Source organism: Takifugu rubripes, chromosome 10 (assembly GCF_901000725.2).
Source record: "Takifugu rubripes chromosome 10, fTakRub1.2, whole genome shotgun sequence".
Classification (NCBI taxonomy): Eukaryota; Metazoa; Chordata; class Actinopteri; order Tetraodontiformes; family Tetraodontidae; genus Takifugu; species Takifugu rubripes.
In genome coordinates, this window is record NC_042294.1 from 11303636 (window position 1) to 11316742 (window position 13107).

General features: G+C 45.2%; 1 protein-coding gene and 1 long non-coding RNA gene across 3 annotated transcripts; one reads left to right on the forward strand and one right to left on the reverse strand.

Moving 5' to 3' along the window:
- The first annotated feature begins 6308 nt into the window (after positions 1–6308).
- Positions 6309–7633, forward strand: LOC115251274 (uncharacterized). The gene is made up of 2 exons (XR_003889848.1): positions 6309–7023; positions 7397–7633. It is a non-coding gene; the product is annotated as an uncharacterized lncRNA (long non-coding RNA).
- A 160-nt stretch (positions 7634–7793) lies between these two features.
- Positions 7794–11885, reverse strand: ssr1 (signal sequence receptor, alpha). 2 transcript variants are annotated; one of them, XM_029842942.1, is made up of 10 exons: positions 11717–11885; positions 10777–10910; positions 10568–10664; positions 10377–10480; positions 10138–10296; positions 9900–9976; positions 9739–9817; positions 9550–9643; positions 9188–9202; positions 7794–8958 (listed from the first exon to the last, which is right to left on the reverse strand). In XM_029842942.1, the coding sequence occupies exons 1-10, from the start codon at positions 11784–11786 to the stop codon at positions 8891–8893; spliced, it is 897 nt and encodes a 298-aa protein (XP_029698802.1). In that variant the 5' UTR covers positions 11787–11885; the 3' UTR covers positions 7794–8890. The 2 variants fall into 2 exon arrangements, with proteins under 2 accessions (XP_029698802.1, XP_003977310.1); XM_003977261.3 differs by lacking the exon at positions 9188–9202 and having other exon boundaries at positions 11717–11884.
- Between the last annotated feature and the right edge of the window lie 1222 nt (positions 11886–13107).

Below are 13107 nucleotides of genomic sequence, written 5' to 3' on the forward strand. Positions count from 1 at the left end.
TGGGGGGTCCAGAAAGGGGGACATGTGGACGGTTCTCTTTGTTCTCTGTAGTGTCAGCCGAATAAAATGTTAAATATGCTGGTTGACAGCTGAAATAATAAAAGTCAAACATCATTTCGTTTTTTTACCAGCGTTGGTGGCCTTTAACCAATAAGCAATTCAACAGAAAATGTCATGTACCTAATATCAAGCCGAAAACCAATTTTTATACGTAATTAGTTTTTACTGTCTAAATATCTGTCTTTCGGATTTTAATCAAGCGCCAATTGGTCCAAGTAGGACATTAGCGTGGATTAGTATCGTTACTTCGGCGATAATAGACGCAGGAGGCAAGGGTCGCCAAGTTTGTTTAGCCCCGCCCCCTTCTCGGCGTCGTCACCTTGTCTATGTTGAGTTTACGTACGTCGGAAATTCGAGTTGCAATGAAACAACATGTACCGTGCACGCTTGATACTGTGTGTGTGTGTGTGTGTGTGTGTGTGTGTGTGTGTGTGTGTGTGTGTGTGTGTGTGTGAAACATGATCCTAATATACTTGAGGGAACCTCTCAAACTATAACGTTGTGAACAAACACACGTATTAAAACTTGGTTGCAGCCTGCAAGATGGAAAACACCAGCAAGAACAAGTGGAAGTTTTTCCATCACAACAATTCAGAGACAGCTGGGACAAACCAGACCAGACAAACCAGAGGTCCCTCACAAAGCACGAAGATCTGATGCAGCAGACACAGACGTGAAGGTGCAAATGCAACAGCTCAGGCTGCTGCAGCCAAACCGCCACCTGGTGGATACTTGTGGACAAATGCAGAAGAAAAGGAAGAAATGTCTCATCAAGGTGGTCTAAAGAATACAGTCGTGTCTCAAGAAGACAGGGTGATTGGCTGAGTCCCACACTTGCTGTTTGTGTTCCCCAGTTGGATAAAGTTGTTTGTTTTCAACGGTTTTTACAGCCTGTTATCTTCTGTGGACTTTGGATGATGATAATAAAGCCATAAATTCGTCCCACTTCTGGAATTACTTTCTGTCTATTCTACTCTGGTCCAGTTGTGTTCTGGTGGATCTTTGACTTGAAGGCTTCGATGAGAGGTACGGACGCTCACCTTTTTAGTGTTGAACAGAGAAATGTCAAAATGATCCCTTCTAAAGATCATTATCTCATTGTCTTGCACGTTAAAGACTTCTGAGGAACAGCTGCATTTTTCTGATGCCTTTCAGGTGATTTCTGTAACACGTCAACCTTGTTTTCTGAATATTTCATTGTGTTCGGATCAAGTTTCCCTACAGAAAAAAACTAAACTGATAGTTGGTGAATTTCAGGAAGTTTGATTAGAGATAAAATCAAACCAACAGTGCTGAATATTTCATTTTAAGGATAAGGATAAGGATCAACTTTATTGATCCCACATCGGGGAAATGACATGTTACAGCGGTAGCCTGTGGTGTACAGTGCAGTATAGTAATAAGATCACAAGTGCAATAGAACCTGTATCTATGTGACATGGTGTAAAATAAAACAGAAACCATTATAAGTGTTTGTTACTTGAATCTTGAAACATGTTTTAAAGGCTACAGAGTCGTGAATCTGAAGCCCCAGGTGAATAAAACAAGGTGGCAACAGCCAACTCCGTCATTTCTAAATGCATTTAAATTATTTGGTTTAATCATCATCCAAATTCTCCTTTATTCCCTCCAGACAACGAAAATTGAATCACTCCACCGTCAGTTGTGTCCTGCTCAGGCTAAAACCTGAAGCCTAAAATCAAATCCAGTGAAGGATCTCTTTAGATCACTGGAAACACTTCAGCACTGATCTGATCCTGATCAGCTGCTCTTTGAGAGCAGATTTTCCTCTCTGTGACTTTAATGTTTTAACTTGTCAAAATGACTTGGGCAGAAAAGATGAGTGTTTGTGGGGATGAAGACGAGCGATCGGAGTCTTCGGTGTCCGGCCGCGTGTCCATGAAGGGCGACCGATCGCTGATTTTACCTCCACACTTCAGGAACGAACCTGAACCAGCAAACGGAGGGTAAAGATGCTGCTCAGATTTAGCAGCTTACGTTCAAACTTCTTGATTGTGTTTTAACGTTTGATCTATCAATTCTTCACTGGTCCGAACATCAACGTCTGAAGATGTGAGTACAGGCGGCCAGCAGCGTCCCGCACGTCCAGCTGCGTGTCCATGAAGGGCGACAAATCGCTGATTTTACCTCCACACTTCAGGAACGAAGCTGAATCCTCCAAAACAAAGTAAGGGCCTGTTTTTACACCCACGTGTGAAGATAAAGCCTTCGTGATCAACACAAAAGACTGAAAAAGATTTAAGACAGATGGCTGGCTTCACAGTTTCCACCATTCAAGTGGACGCGATGTGTCTGTTTCTACAGAAAAAAGAAGACTTGTGTTGACTTGGAGCAGCGGCGCTCCGGCTCTTCTCTAGGCCTGGATCACAGATCACAAACATCAAGTCATTCTTTCTCCCAGACAGAAGGTGTGTTGATGGAGAGACCGATTGTTTATACTGATAGTGAATCAATATACAGTAGAACAGGACAACAGCAGATTTCTTTTTCACCTTTTTCAGCTGGTGATCTGCAGGAGGTGCTAGAAGGTCATAAGATCAGTCTGAAGAGAAGATGTGAATATGTGACTGAAGGAACTAATGAAGCAGGAAGTGGAACCCTACTGAACAAGATCTACACTGAGCTCTACATCACTGAGGGACAAAGTGAGGAGGTGGACACACAACATGAGGTGAGACAGCTTGAGATAACCTCCAAGAAGAACATCCAGGACACTCCAATCAAGTGCCAGGACATCTTCAAAGTCTTATCTGAGCAACAGAGACACATCAGAGTGGTTCTGACCAACGGTGTCGCCGGCGTTGGAAAAACCTTCTCAGTGCAGAAGTTCAGTCTGGACTGGGCAGAAGGTTTGGAGAACCAAGACATCAGTCTGGTGCTTCCGCTCTCATGCAGGGAGCTGAACTTGATCAGAGATGAGCAGCACAGTCTTCTCTCACTGCTTCATGTTTTCCATCCAACATTACAGAAGATCAGAGCAGAAGATCTGACTGTCTGGAAACTTCTGTTCATCTTTGATGGCCTGGATGAAAGCAGATTTTCACTGGATTTCAACAACCATCAGGTCATCTCTGATGTCACACAAGTATCGTCCGTTGAGGTGCTCCTGGTGAACCTCATCCAGGGGAACCTGCTTCCCTCAGCTCTCATCTGGATCACCTCCAGACCTGCAGCAGCCCATCAGATTCCTCCCTCGTGTGTTGACAGGATCACAGAAGTACGAGGCTTCACTGACTCCCAGAAGGAGGAGTACTTCAGGAGGAGGTTCAGTGATGAAGATCTGTCCAAGAGAATCATCTCACACATCAAGGCCTCCAGGAGCCTCCACATCATGTGTCTGATCCCAGTTTTCTGCTGGATCACTGCTATAGTTCTGGAGGACATGATGGCCAGAGACCAGAGAGGAGAGCTGCCCAAAACCCTGACTGACCTCTACTCACACTTCCTGAGGGTTCAGATAAAGAGGAAGAAGCAGAAGTATGGAGGAAAGCAGAGACCAGAGGAACTGACTGAGGCTGATAAAGAACTCCTTCTGAAGTTGGGTCGACTGGCGTTTGAACATCTGGAGAAAGGAAACATCATGTTCTACTCAGAAGACCTGGAGCAATGTGGACTGGACGTCTCCGAGGTGTCGGTGTACTCAGGAGTTTGTACAGAGATCTTCAAGAGAGAGATCGTGATCTTCCAGAAATCAGTCTACTGCTTTGTTCATCTGAGCATTCAGGAGTTTCTGGCTGCCGTCTACATGTTCCACTGTTACACCAGGAAAGACACAGCGGTTATAAGTCAGTTCCTCAAATATTCGAAACCAAACCCCTTTTCCTGGTTTGCTGGGTTGTTCATAAAATACGATCCAGTCACATCTGTCAACAACTTCCTCAGGAGAGCACTAATGAAATCTCTTGAAAGTAAAAATGGCCACCTGGACTTGTTTGTTCGCTTCCTTCATGGTCTCTCTCTGGAGTCCAATCAAAGGATCTTGGGTGGACTGTTGGATCAGACGGAGAACCACCCAGAAACCATCCAGAAGGTCCTCAACAACCTGAAGGAGGTGAACAGTGATGAAATCCCCCCATTCAGAAGCATCAACATCTTCCACTGTCTGATGGAGATGAAGGATCAGTCAGTCCATCAGGAGAGCCAAGAGTTCCTGAAGTCAGGGAAGAGACCAGCGAATGGACTCACTGCAGTCCACTGTTCAGCTCTGGCCGACCTGCTGCAGATGTCAGAGGAGGTTCTGGATGAGCTGGACCTGCAGCAGTACAACACCTCAGATGAGGGACGACGTCGCTTGATTCCAGCTGTGAGGAACTGCAGGAAGGCCAAGTAAGTCCCGTCTGGTGAGGTATTTAAATCTGTAGGCGTTTAAAGGTTGGGAAAGGTTGCAACACCCAGGTGCAGAACAGAAATGGCATCTAGAACTTTTACCAAAACAATTGACCAGATCCAAAGAGGGGTGAACCTGAACGACGGCATGAGCTTCGGGTTACGACCGAATAGACAAGATTGCAAATACACGTGGCTGAAGTGAGTTTGAGAGGGGAAGAGCTCAGAACTGTTACTCCTCCAGGTTGAGAGGAGCCAGTGCAGGTGGTTCAGGCCTCTGGCCAGGAGGACGTCTCCCTGGGAGGTGTGTCAGGCATGTTCATCTGGCAGGACCCCCAGGGTAGACCTAGGTCCTGCTGGAGGGATCACATCTCTGGGCTCTTCCCCTGAAGCTGTGTGCAGCAGGAGCCATCTTGGCCTCCTGATCACGAAGCGCGTTATTAACTGCTTATTTTCTGCGTCAGACTTTTGAAGAGCGGATTCTCAGAGACTCACTGCGAGGTCGTGACCTCAGCTCTGAAGTCCAACCCTTCTCACCTCCGAGTTCTGGACCTGAGTTGGAACGAGCTGCAGGATTCAGCAGTGAAGCTGCTCTGTTCCGGACTGCAGAGCAAAAACTGTAAGCTGGAGACTCTCAGGTCAGTTCATGGGTTGTTTTAACTGTACAACATAGAATTCGCCTTCATTTGTACAGAGATTGGGCCCAAGTCAGAACTAAAGTGGGCTAAATCGCATTTAAAGGGGAACCCAGCGATCAGCGTGTGTCTGATCTGGATCTAATGGCTTTCCTTCCTTCTCCAGACTGAGCAGCTGCAGGTTATCAGAGATCAGCTGTGATCCTCTGGCCTCAGCGCTGAGGTCCAATCCCTCCCATCTGAGGGTTCTGGACCTGAACTCCAACAGTCTTCAGGACTCAGGAGTGAAGCTGCTCTGTGGTTTTCTGCAGGATCCTCTCTGTGAGCTGGAGACGCTCAGGTGAGTCCGCTGATTCTCTTCTGATCACAGATCGCTGATTATGACTGAAGCACCACAACAATCCTTTAGAAACATGTGTTAGATCCACGTGTTCGGAAACAGGAGAACGGTTCTGTTCTCCTCCAAAAGCGTCGGTTATGAACGATCTTTTAAAGATTCTAATGATGGTCCACTGGTACGGCTGCTGGCCCCGATGCCTCCAGGGTTTTCTGCCAGCATCTGATTGTGAGATTGTTGGTGATTATTTCATCGTAAATAGAAACGTGTTAAGGAAAATGTTACCTTTATTCAGGTTGTCACGCTGCAGTTTATCAGAGATCAGCTGTGACTCTCTGGGCTCGGCGCTGAGGTCCAATCCCTCCCATCTGAGGGTTCTGGAGCTGACTGAGAACCAGCTGAAGGATCCAGGAGTGAAGCTGCTCTGTGGTTTTCTCCAGGATCCTCTCTGTAAGCTGGAGACTCTCAGGTCAGACAGGAGAACCAAGATGTTATAATGATTAATGCAAACCAAAAACAGCTGCAGTGATTTTTCAATCGTTTTTCAGATTAAAGGGAAGTAGGATGTCAGAGATCAGCTGTGATCCTCTGGGCTCGGCGCTGAGGTCCAATCCCTCCCATCTCAGAGATCTGGACCTCAGCCTCAACAATCTGCAGGACTCAGGGGTGAAGCTGCTCTGTGGTTTTCTGCAGGATCCTCTCTGTAAGCTGGAGACTCTCAGGTATGCAGGGAATTAAATACTGAAATGAAAAAGACTTAAAGCAGATCTGGTTTATGGTGGCAGAAGGAACTGTCGGCTTTTCTGAACCAACACTAAATGATGAAAAATGGCATCTTTTATCTGTCATTCAGATTAAACTACTGCAGGTTATCAGAGACCAGCTGTGACTCTCTGGCCTCGGCGCTGAGGTCCAATCCCTCCCATCTCAGAGAACTGGACCTGGGTCTTAACCACCTGAAGGATCCAGGAGTGAAGCAGCTCTGTGGTTTTCTCCAGGATCCTCTCTGTAAGCTGGAGACTCTCAGGTCAGCTCTGAGTCTGTTTTGACCACAAACATTGTGTTTCATCTGTGGATTTCTAATCCACCTGTCGACGTCCAAGCTCATGATATAGTTTAATGTGGATCATCCAATGTTTTCCAACCTTCTCCCTCATTCTCTTGGGTGGGCTGTATCACTTCTGCCTATAATTTATTTGTTTCACTTTCCTTTTTAGTTTGAGCAGCTGCAGTTTATCAGAGATCAGCTGTGATCCTCTGGCCTCGGCGCTGAGGTCCAATCCCTCCCATCTGAGGGTTCTGGACCTGAGCTACAACAGTCTTCAGGACTCAGGGGTGAAGCAGCTCTGTGGTTTTCTCCAGGATCCTCTCTGTGAGCTGGAGACGCTCAGGTCAGCTCATCTTCTCTGAAAATACCACACGTTGTGGGTGATGTCTTGATAAAAACAGATTTGAATTGGAATCATTCAGATTGTGGCGCTGCAGCTTATCAGAGATCAGCTGTGACTCTCTGGCCTCGGCGCTGAAGTCCAACCCCTCCCATCTGAGGGTTCTGGAGCTGAGAGACAACAAGCTGCAGGATCCAGGATTGAAGCTGCTGTCTGATCTTGTAAAAAGTCCAACGTGTAAACTGGAGACTCTCAGGTCAGCACGTGATGGAAGGTCCATGATTGAGTAATTTACTTTAACAGACAGTTCTTTGGCTTCATATAATCAAATAAGGGAAAAATGGACCTGCAGGGGTCTGAATTTGGGCTGATTCTGCCTGGTGAGATTGATAGAACAGTAGACCAGCTAGATGAACTTTAGCTGCTCTGATACAGAACATCACACATCTGTACAGAGGCCACATTTCCACTACAAGCCAACTCATTTTTGGACTGTTTGTTCTGCAGTGTCAAGGATAAAATGGCTGTCGAGCATGTTGACACTCCGGGACTGTTAACCAAGAACTTGTTCCACTTCTGGAGCAGATGGGACTCAAGTCCTCTTTTAAAATTGAGTTTTTCTTCTTCAGATGGAAAGCTGTGTGAAGATGGAGATGGTGCTGACCAGAGATTAACCTGGGACACGTCACAAACGTCTCCTCTTTCAAACTCCGCAGGAGTCCGGGTCTAAATAATCCACATCTTTCACTCAGTCATTCAGTGTTTTTGGCTCTGTTTAAAGCTCAAAATGAACCCACGAACATAAAACTTTAAATCTTGATGTAACTTTTCAAATGTTTCAGACAGATTAAATGTCACATATCACTTATTTCACTGATGGTTTTCTTTTACCGTCGTCTAGTTCATCTCAGCTGTCTGTGTGTGTGTGTGTGTGTGTGTGCATGTGTAGGCTGGTAAAACCCAGTGTTGAGACCGATTGGACCGGGTCCACGTCGACAGTTCTCAAGGACGAAAACTCCACACAACTACAGCAAATCCGATTTTATTTCCTGCACATTTAAAAGCAGATAAAAGTACAAGCTTCTATCTGTGACAGCCCATCATTCTAGAAATCACCTCCCTGTCGATGGTGGAGTGGTTCCTTCAGGCGTGAGCTGCGTTTTTGAACCGAACCTTCAGAACCTTCGGTTCCGGTCCAAAGACACAGGTCAGCGAGCCTGAACCCTGCTGGTCAAAGTATTGCAGTGCACAAGGACCCCCCGGTAACCCGGCGAAACCCGTCACTGCAATAAATTAACGTGTTTCGTCTTCAGAGTTCCTCAGTATCGACACCAGTGCATCGGCCAGTTTTTACAATCAACAAATAAACAAACAAACAAAAACAGAGCCCCACAGCTGAGTAGAAGGGTTCTTTCTGTAAAGAAAAGCTGACTGAGGAGAGAAACCAGAAGTAAACACACGAGAGTAGAAAACAGGCACGAGCTCAGGGACAGAGTGGCGGAGCCTGGTTATAGATTACCAGGTTACCGCCGTGCTAATCAGATGGTGTCGTCTCAGCACGAGTCCGAAGTTCACTATTCAGGCTGCGGTCTGACAAATTTGGCGCGTGTCAATCAAACAGGTTCTTGCTTTTAGTTCTAAGCTTCTGAGCAGGACTTTAGACTCTGGGTTTGAGAAGGCTGCGCAGGAGACTCCAGAACCATCAGGTTTGTTGAACGTGAACAGCAAACCTGGCAACCGAGCGATTGTTAAACCCAGGTCGGTCACACAAAAGGCCTCAATCACCCAAACCCGTCCCACAAAGATGACATCAGCAGCTCTTTAGGTAGCAAATCCATTCTAAAAGAAAAACAATCCCATAGAAAATGTCCTCATGTGCCTGTAACATGTATCACTTCCCCCCCTCCTGCGACAGCTTCAGAGCGTGTGTGTGTGTCTGCGCATGTGTGTGTGTGTCTGCGTATGTGTGTGTGACAGTTTTTAAGATGAAAATAGAAAACCAGCCATTGCTGTGCTTGGCACTGGTTAAAGTTCCTCAGAGGATGCTCAGTGTGGCCTCCTTCCTCCTCTTCTTCCTCCTCTTTCTTCTTCTTCGTCACAGAAAGGTGTGTGAAGATCGCCCGTCACTCATCTGAGCCAGCGGAGCGTTTCTGACTCCTCTTGCGAGGAGATCTTTTGGGAGAAGCCTTGTCTGAAAAGGAGACACCATTCGGTTGTTTTGAGTTGTTCTTCAGTTTGGGGTTAAAGTTCAAAATCTGCTCTAAATATAAGAGAAGCGCTCAGATCAGAACACAGACAGAGCTACTGTAAGTGGATCAACCAAAGACAGGCGACACGGAACATCAGCAGGGTGGAAGGGTTAACAGAGCAGGGCTCCACGCACACGCACACACACACACACACACACACACGAACCTCACCTCTGCGACTCTGCACTGAAGACAGGGAAACATGACAGCGAGGAAGGCGGAGAGAGAAGAAGAGAAGAAGTGAGTGTTCATGCACAGTGACGGTTTAAGGAGCAGCAGCTCTGCTTCATCAACGATCCATCACGTCTGAGCTCAGAACCTGTTCCACCGTCCACACTTCACTCAGCCCGACGGCGCTTTCAAAGGTTCCTAGAACCCAAATTCTTGTGCGTTTGTTCAGAGACGGAGCCACCGCTGCCCCAGGACACCAACAGAACCGGAGCTAAACTGAAGACGTGTGGTGGGACGACAGCGCGGGACACACGAGCGGACGGGACCACAGAGAAGGTGCACGAGAGCAGCGTCACACTTACTGATCTGGTTGAGTGTTTCCTGGGGGATCCAGCTGAGGTCCACGCCGTTGTGGCTGGAGGTTCCCATTTCCACCTTTGGAGCCGGGCGCCGTCTCTGCAGGGAAAACGCCACCGCAAATTAGTTTAGAGTCATCTCGAGTCAACATGTTCAGTTGATAATTTAAAAAGAATCTACACAGGTTTTTCTACCTTTCTGGACTCCAGCAGCTGATGAAGACCGATGATGACGAGCAGTCCGAGACCCGACAGGAAGACGTACATGAAGATGCTGGGGAGGAGAAACGGGCGGCACAATCAGGGCGACAGCAGGCAAAGAGAAGCCAAGAAGGCTCAAAAGCAGACACACGTACGTCTCTCCATCCAAGCCGTCTTCCCTCTCTGTGATGGTAACAGTCTGGTTGAAAACTGCATCCTGGAAAATGTTTCCCTGAACAAAAAGAAAACTAAATCAGGTCCCAACTCTCTTGAAACCAACTTTCTCCTAACAAAGGAGACAAAGTTGTGAGAGGCAGAGTTTTCCCACAGATTTATTACCAATTCTGCTCAATTCGATGAACTGAGACTCATTTCCGACACACGTGCACTTACACTGTTGTCCTTGTAGTTGAGGTTGATAACGAGTCCGAACGGCCGCCCCCCCATCGGCTCTGCAGGGATAAACGAGTACTCAAAGGTGGCCTGACGCGCAGGAGGAACTATGGTGCCGAGCTGAAGAGCAGTGAAGTTCTGGATGTAGAACTGGAAATCCTGAAAGGAAGCAAACAGAACTGAGCCGGGAGGTCCAAGATCTCAGCTGGCAGCAGGAGCAGAACTGCAGGTTTCTCTACCTGAGGGTAACGAAAAGAAGCATCCAGAGACTCCACAACGAAGTCCTCCGAGCCCTTGTTGGTGAAGCCCAGCAGGAACTTGACGATGTTGTTGGCGGGGAAGTCTGAAGTGATACACAGCTTTAGTTTAAACCGTGGATGTTATTATTTTTTTTTTATTGCTGCTGCCAGGTCCTCAAAAGATTAGGCACCTTCTCCCTTGACAAACAGAATCGTGGTGTCAGCGTTGGGCGATGCTTTCACTTCTCCAACCAGAGCTTCTTCTTCTTCATCTTCTTTTTCTTCTGTCTACAGACACCCCAGCACCAGTTTCAGTTAATTCCGTTCAATAGTAACATCGTGTCTACTGTGTGTTATATATACGCTCAGTGTATGTCTGATCAAGATCGAATCTGCTCACCAGCTCTGTGTTTTCATCATCCTCCACTTCTGCCTCATCATCTTCATCCTCTGCCGTCACGTCTTCTACTATGTCTTCGTCCACAGCCTCGGCCTCCTCATCCTCAGTCAGGTCCTGGGCACTCACCTCTGGACCTGATGGTTACAACAGAATTCTCAATTACATCTGTATATGAAAGGCTACTCTAAAATGTCTTATAAACCTTTCGTATGGCAATAATATTTTTTCTTTTAAGCCGAATCAGTGCAGCCCCGAGATTAATCAGAATCTATCAATACCCCAGATTTATTATCACAAATTTAATGTTTAAACAGATTTGCAGTGCAGGATGACCGACAAAAACAATTGTTGCTTTGTTTCAATCAAACGATTTGTGGCCACTTTGGGCTAATTGGGGAGGCCACTGAGGACTGATCACAAGTTAATTTCCTTCAGAAGCAAGAAACTGACTCCAAGTTGTTAGCTTCTCCGTTAGCAACGAGCTTACAAGCACACCACATAATACAATTTGGTGCAACATTCGTCCTCAATATATTTATTGGAATACATTACAGCATCAACTCCGGCGCAATTACGTTTAGAGGTTTTAATACGCGTTTGGGTGCAGTTAAAACATTACCGGAACCAGATAGCCTTGGTGCTAACGGCTACATTGAGACACTAAGGACACGTCAGTGTAAGCAGGAGTAAACATTACCGCACTAAGGTCAATCGAAGACAACCACACTAACATTACACATTTGTTGAAAACATACAGCCTTAGTGAACGAAATAAATTTAGAATAAGAGAAACCAACTTTTGGCAACTCATGTCTGAGGAAGGATGGCCTTTACTCTTTTCAAAGCAGCTAGTTAGCTAATAGGCTAATAGCCCCATGTTAAACCCAGCAGCTAATTATAAAATGTCTTTCCTTTGTAGAAAGCCTTCATAAAGACTTACCTTTAATGAGTAAGGACGCTGGGAACGCTAACAAAACCAGCAGCAGCAACTTCGGTAGAAATTTCATCATTTTATAGTCGAAATCAGTGCGTTTTCATTCAGTGTTGGTCAGACCAGCGACAGCGTCGGACTATGTAGGAGGGTGCACCGCTGCTTCCGGTTTGGTCACTTCCGCGCATGCGCACATCACACTGGCCGGAACGAGTTATAACAAATGTTGCCAAATTCCGAATTCTGTCTGATCAAGACTTAAACGACGAAACGACTTGTTAAACGACAAAGATGCACCTGAAACTGAGCTCAGGACCTTCCAAATCCAAGGAAGAAATTAATCGCATTAAATGGGAAGTAGTTCAGACACAACACCGGAAGTGGAGTGGCTGCAACAGACGCCCCCAAACCAGACCCGTACTTTTATTTTTACTCCAAAAAATTAATCTGTCCTCGGTTAATATATATACATATGTGTAAAAGATTTTTAATAAATAATCTTAAATAATCCCAGATGCTTTAAAGCGAATGGCGTGGCCAGCTCAATTTAGGGAAATAGTACTCTTTATTATATCATTTTAGACCAAGATTATTTCACGTTTTTATTAAACAAACACATTTTATTGTCAAATTATATTAATATAACACATTACACTGCAATTAATACATACAAAACAAATGAGAGTGATGTATAAATTCAAAAACGTAATGATTTTACTCTAATCTGTGTTAACATACAAACTAAATCCAGACTGGTAACATTTAGAGGCCAAGCTTATCTTCAGAAAGCAACACAATGAACATAATGATTTTAGTAAGTATAATCCTATTGTCTTTAGCTTTTATTACAAATAAATAGACAAAATAAAAACAGCTGTCAGGACATGCCTTAGTTTAAATCTACACAGCAGGAAATGAAAAACTAAAAAATACCAAAAAAACAAAAACAGATTCAGACCTGTTGAAACATGTGTGGTTTACATAAAGGAGAATTTATGAATAAAGGTGACACACAGATGTCTGTTCAGATTATATAAACTGAGGTGAAATTAGGAAGAAAATGGAAAACATTACAAAACTGAGTCAATGTTCTAATGAAAGAATAATTTGATATTAAAATTGTTCTTTACACAGGTTAGCATAGCATGAATATCCGACGCTCAAAATGAAACAACCCAAACACACGAACATGAATTTAAACTCGCAACCATGACAGATCTTGAAACGTGTTGACTTTAATTATTGGGTCTCTTGAACATGTTAAAAGTTTTCATTTCACCACGTTGACCTTAACGCTTCCTTTGGTTGATCATTCTGAGCACAAACACGTCAGAATTGAAGATTAAATTTGATTTACTCGTCTTTCCTTCCTCTGAATTCAGCCACCAAAGCTCCAAACT

What these genes read in the sequence shown, in the direction of transcription:
- ssr1 (XM_029842942.1), bottom strand. Translation starts at nt 11,786, where the DNA reads ATGATGAAATTTCTACCGAAGTTGCTGCTGCTGGTTTTGTTAGCGTTC. An exon ending in AGCGTCCTTACTCATTAAAG is followed by an intron (nt 10,911 to 11,716) that starts GTAAGTCTTTAT and finishes TGTAACCATCAG; the next exon opens with GTCCAGAGGTGAGTGCCCAG. An exon ending in TCAACTACAAGGACAACAGT is followed by an intron (nt 9,977 to 10,137) that starts GTAAGTGCACGT and finishes CTTTTTGTTCAG; the next exon opens with GGAAACATTTTCCAGGATGC.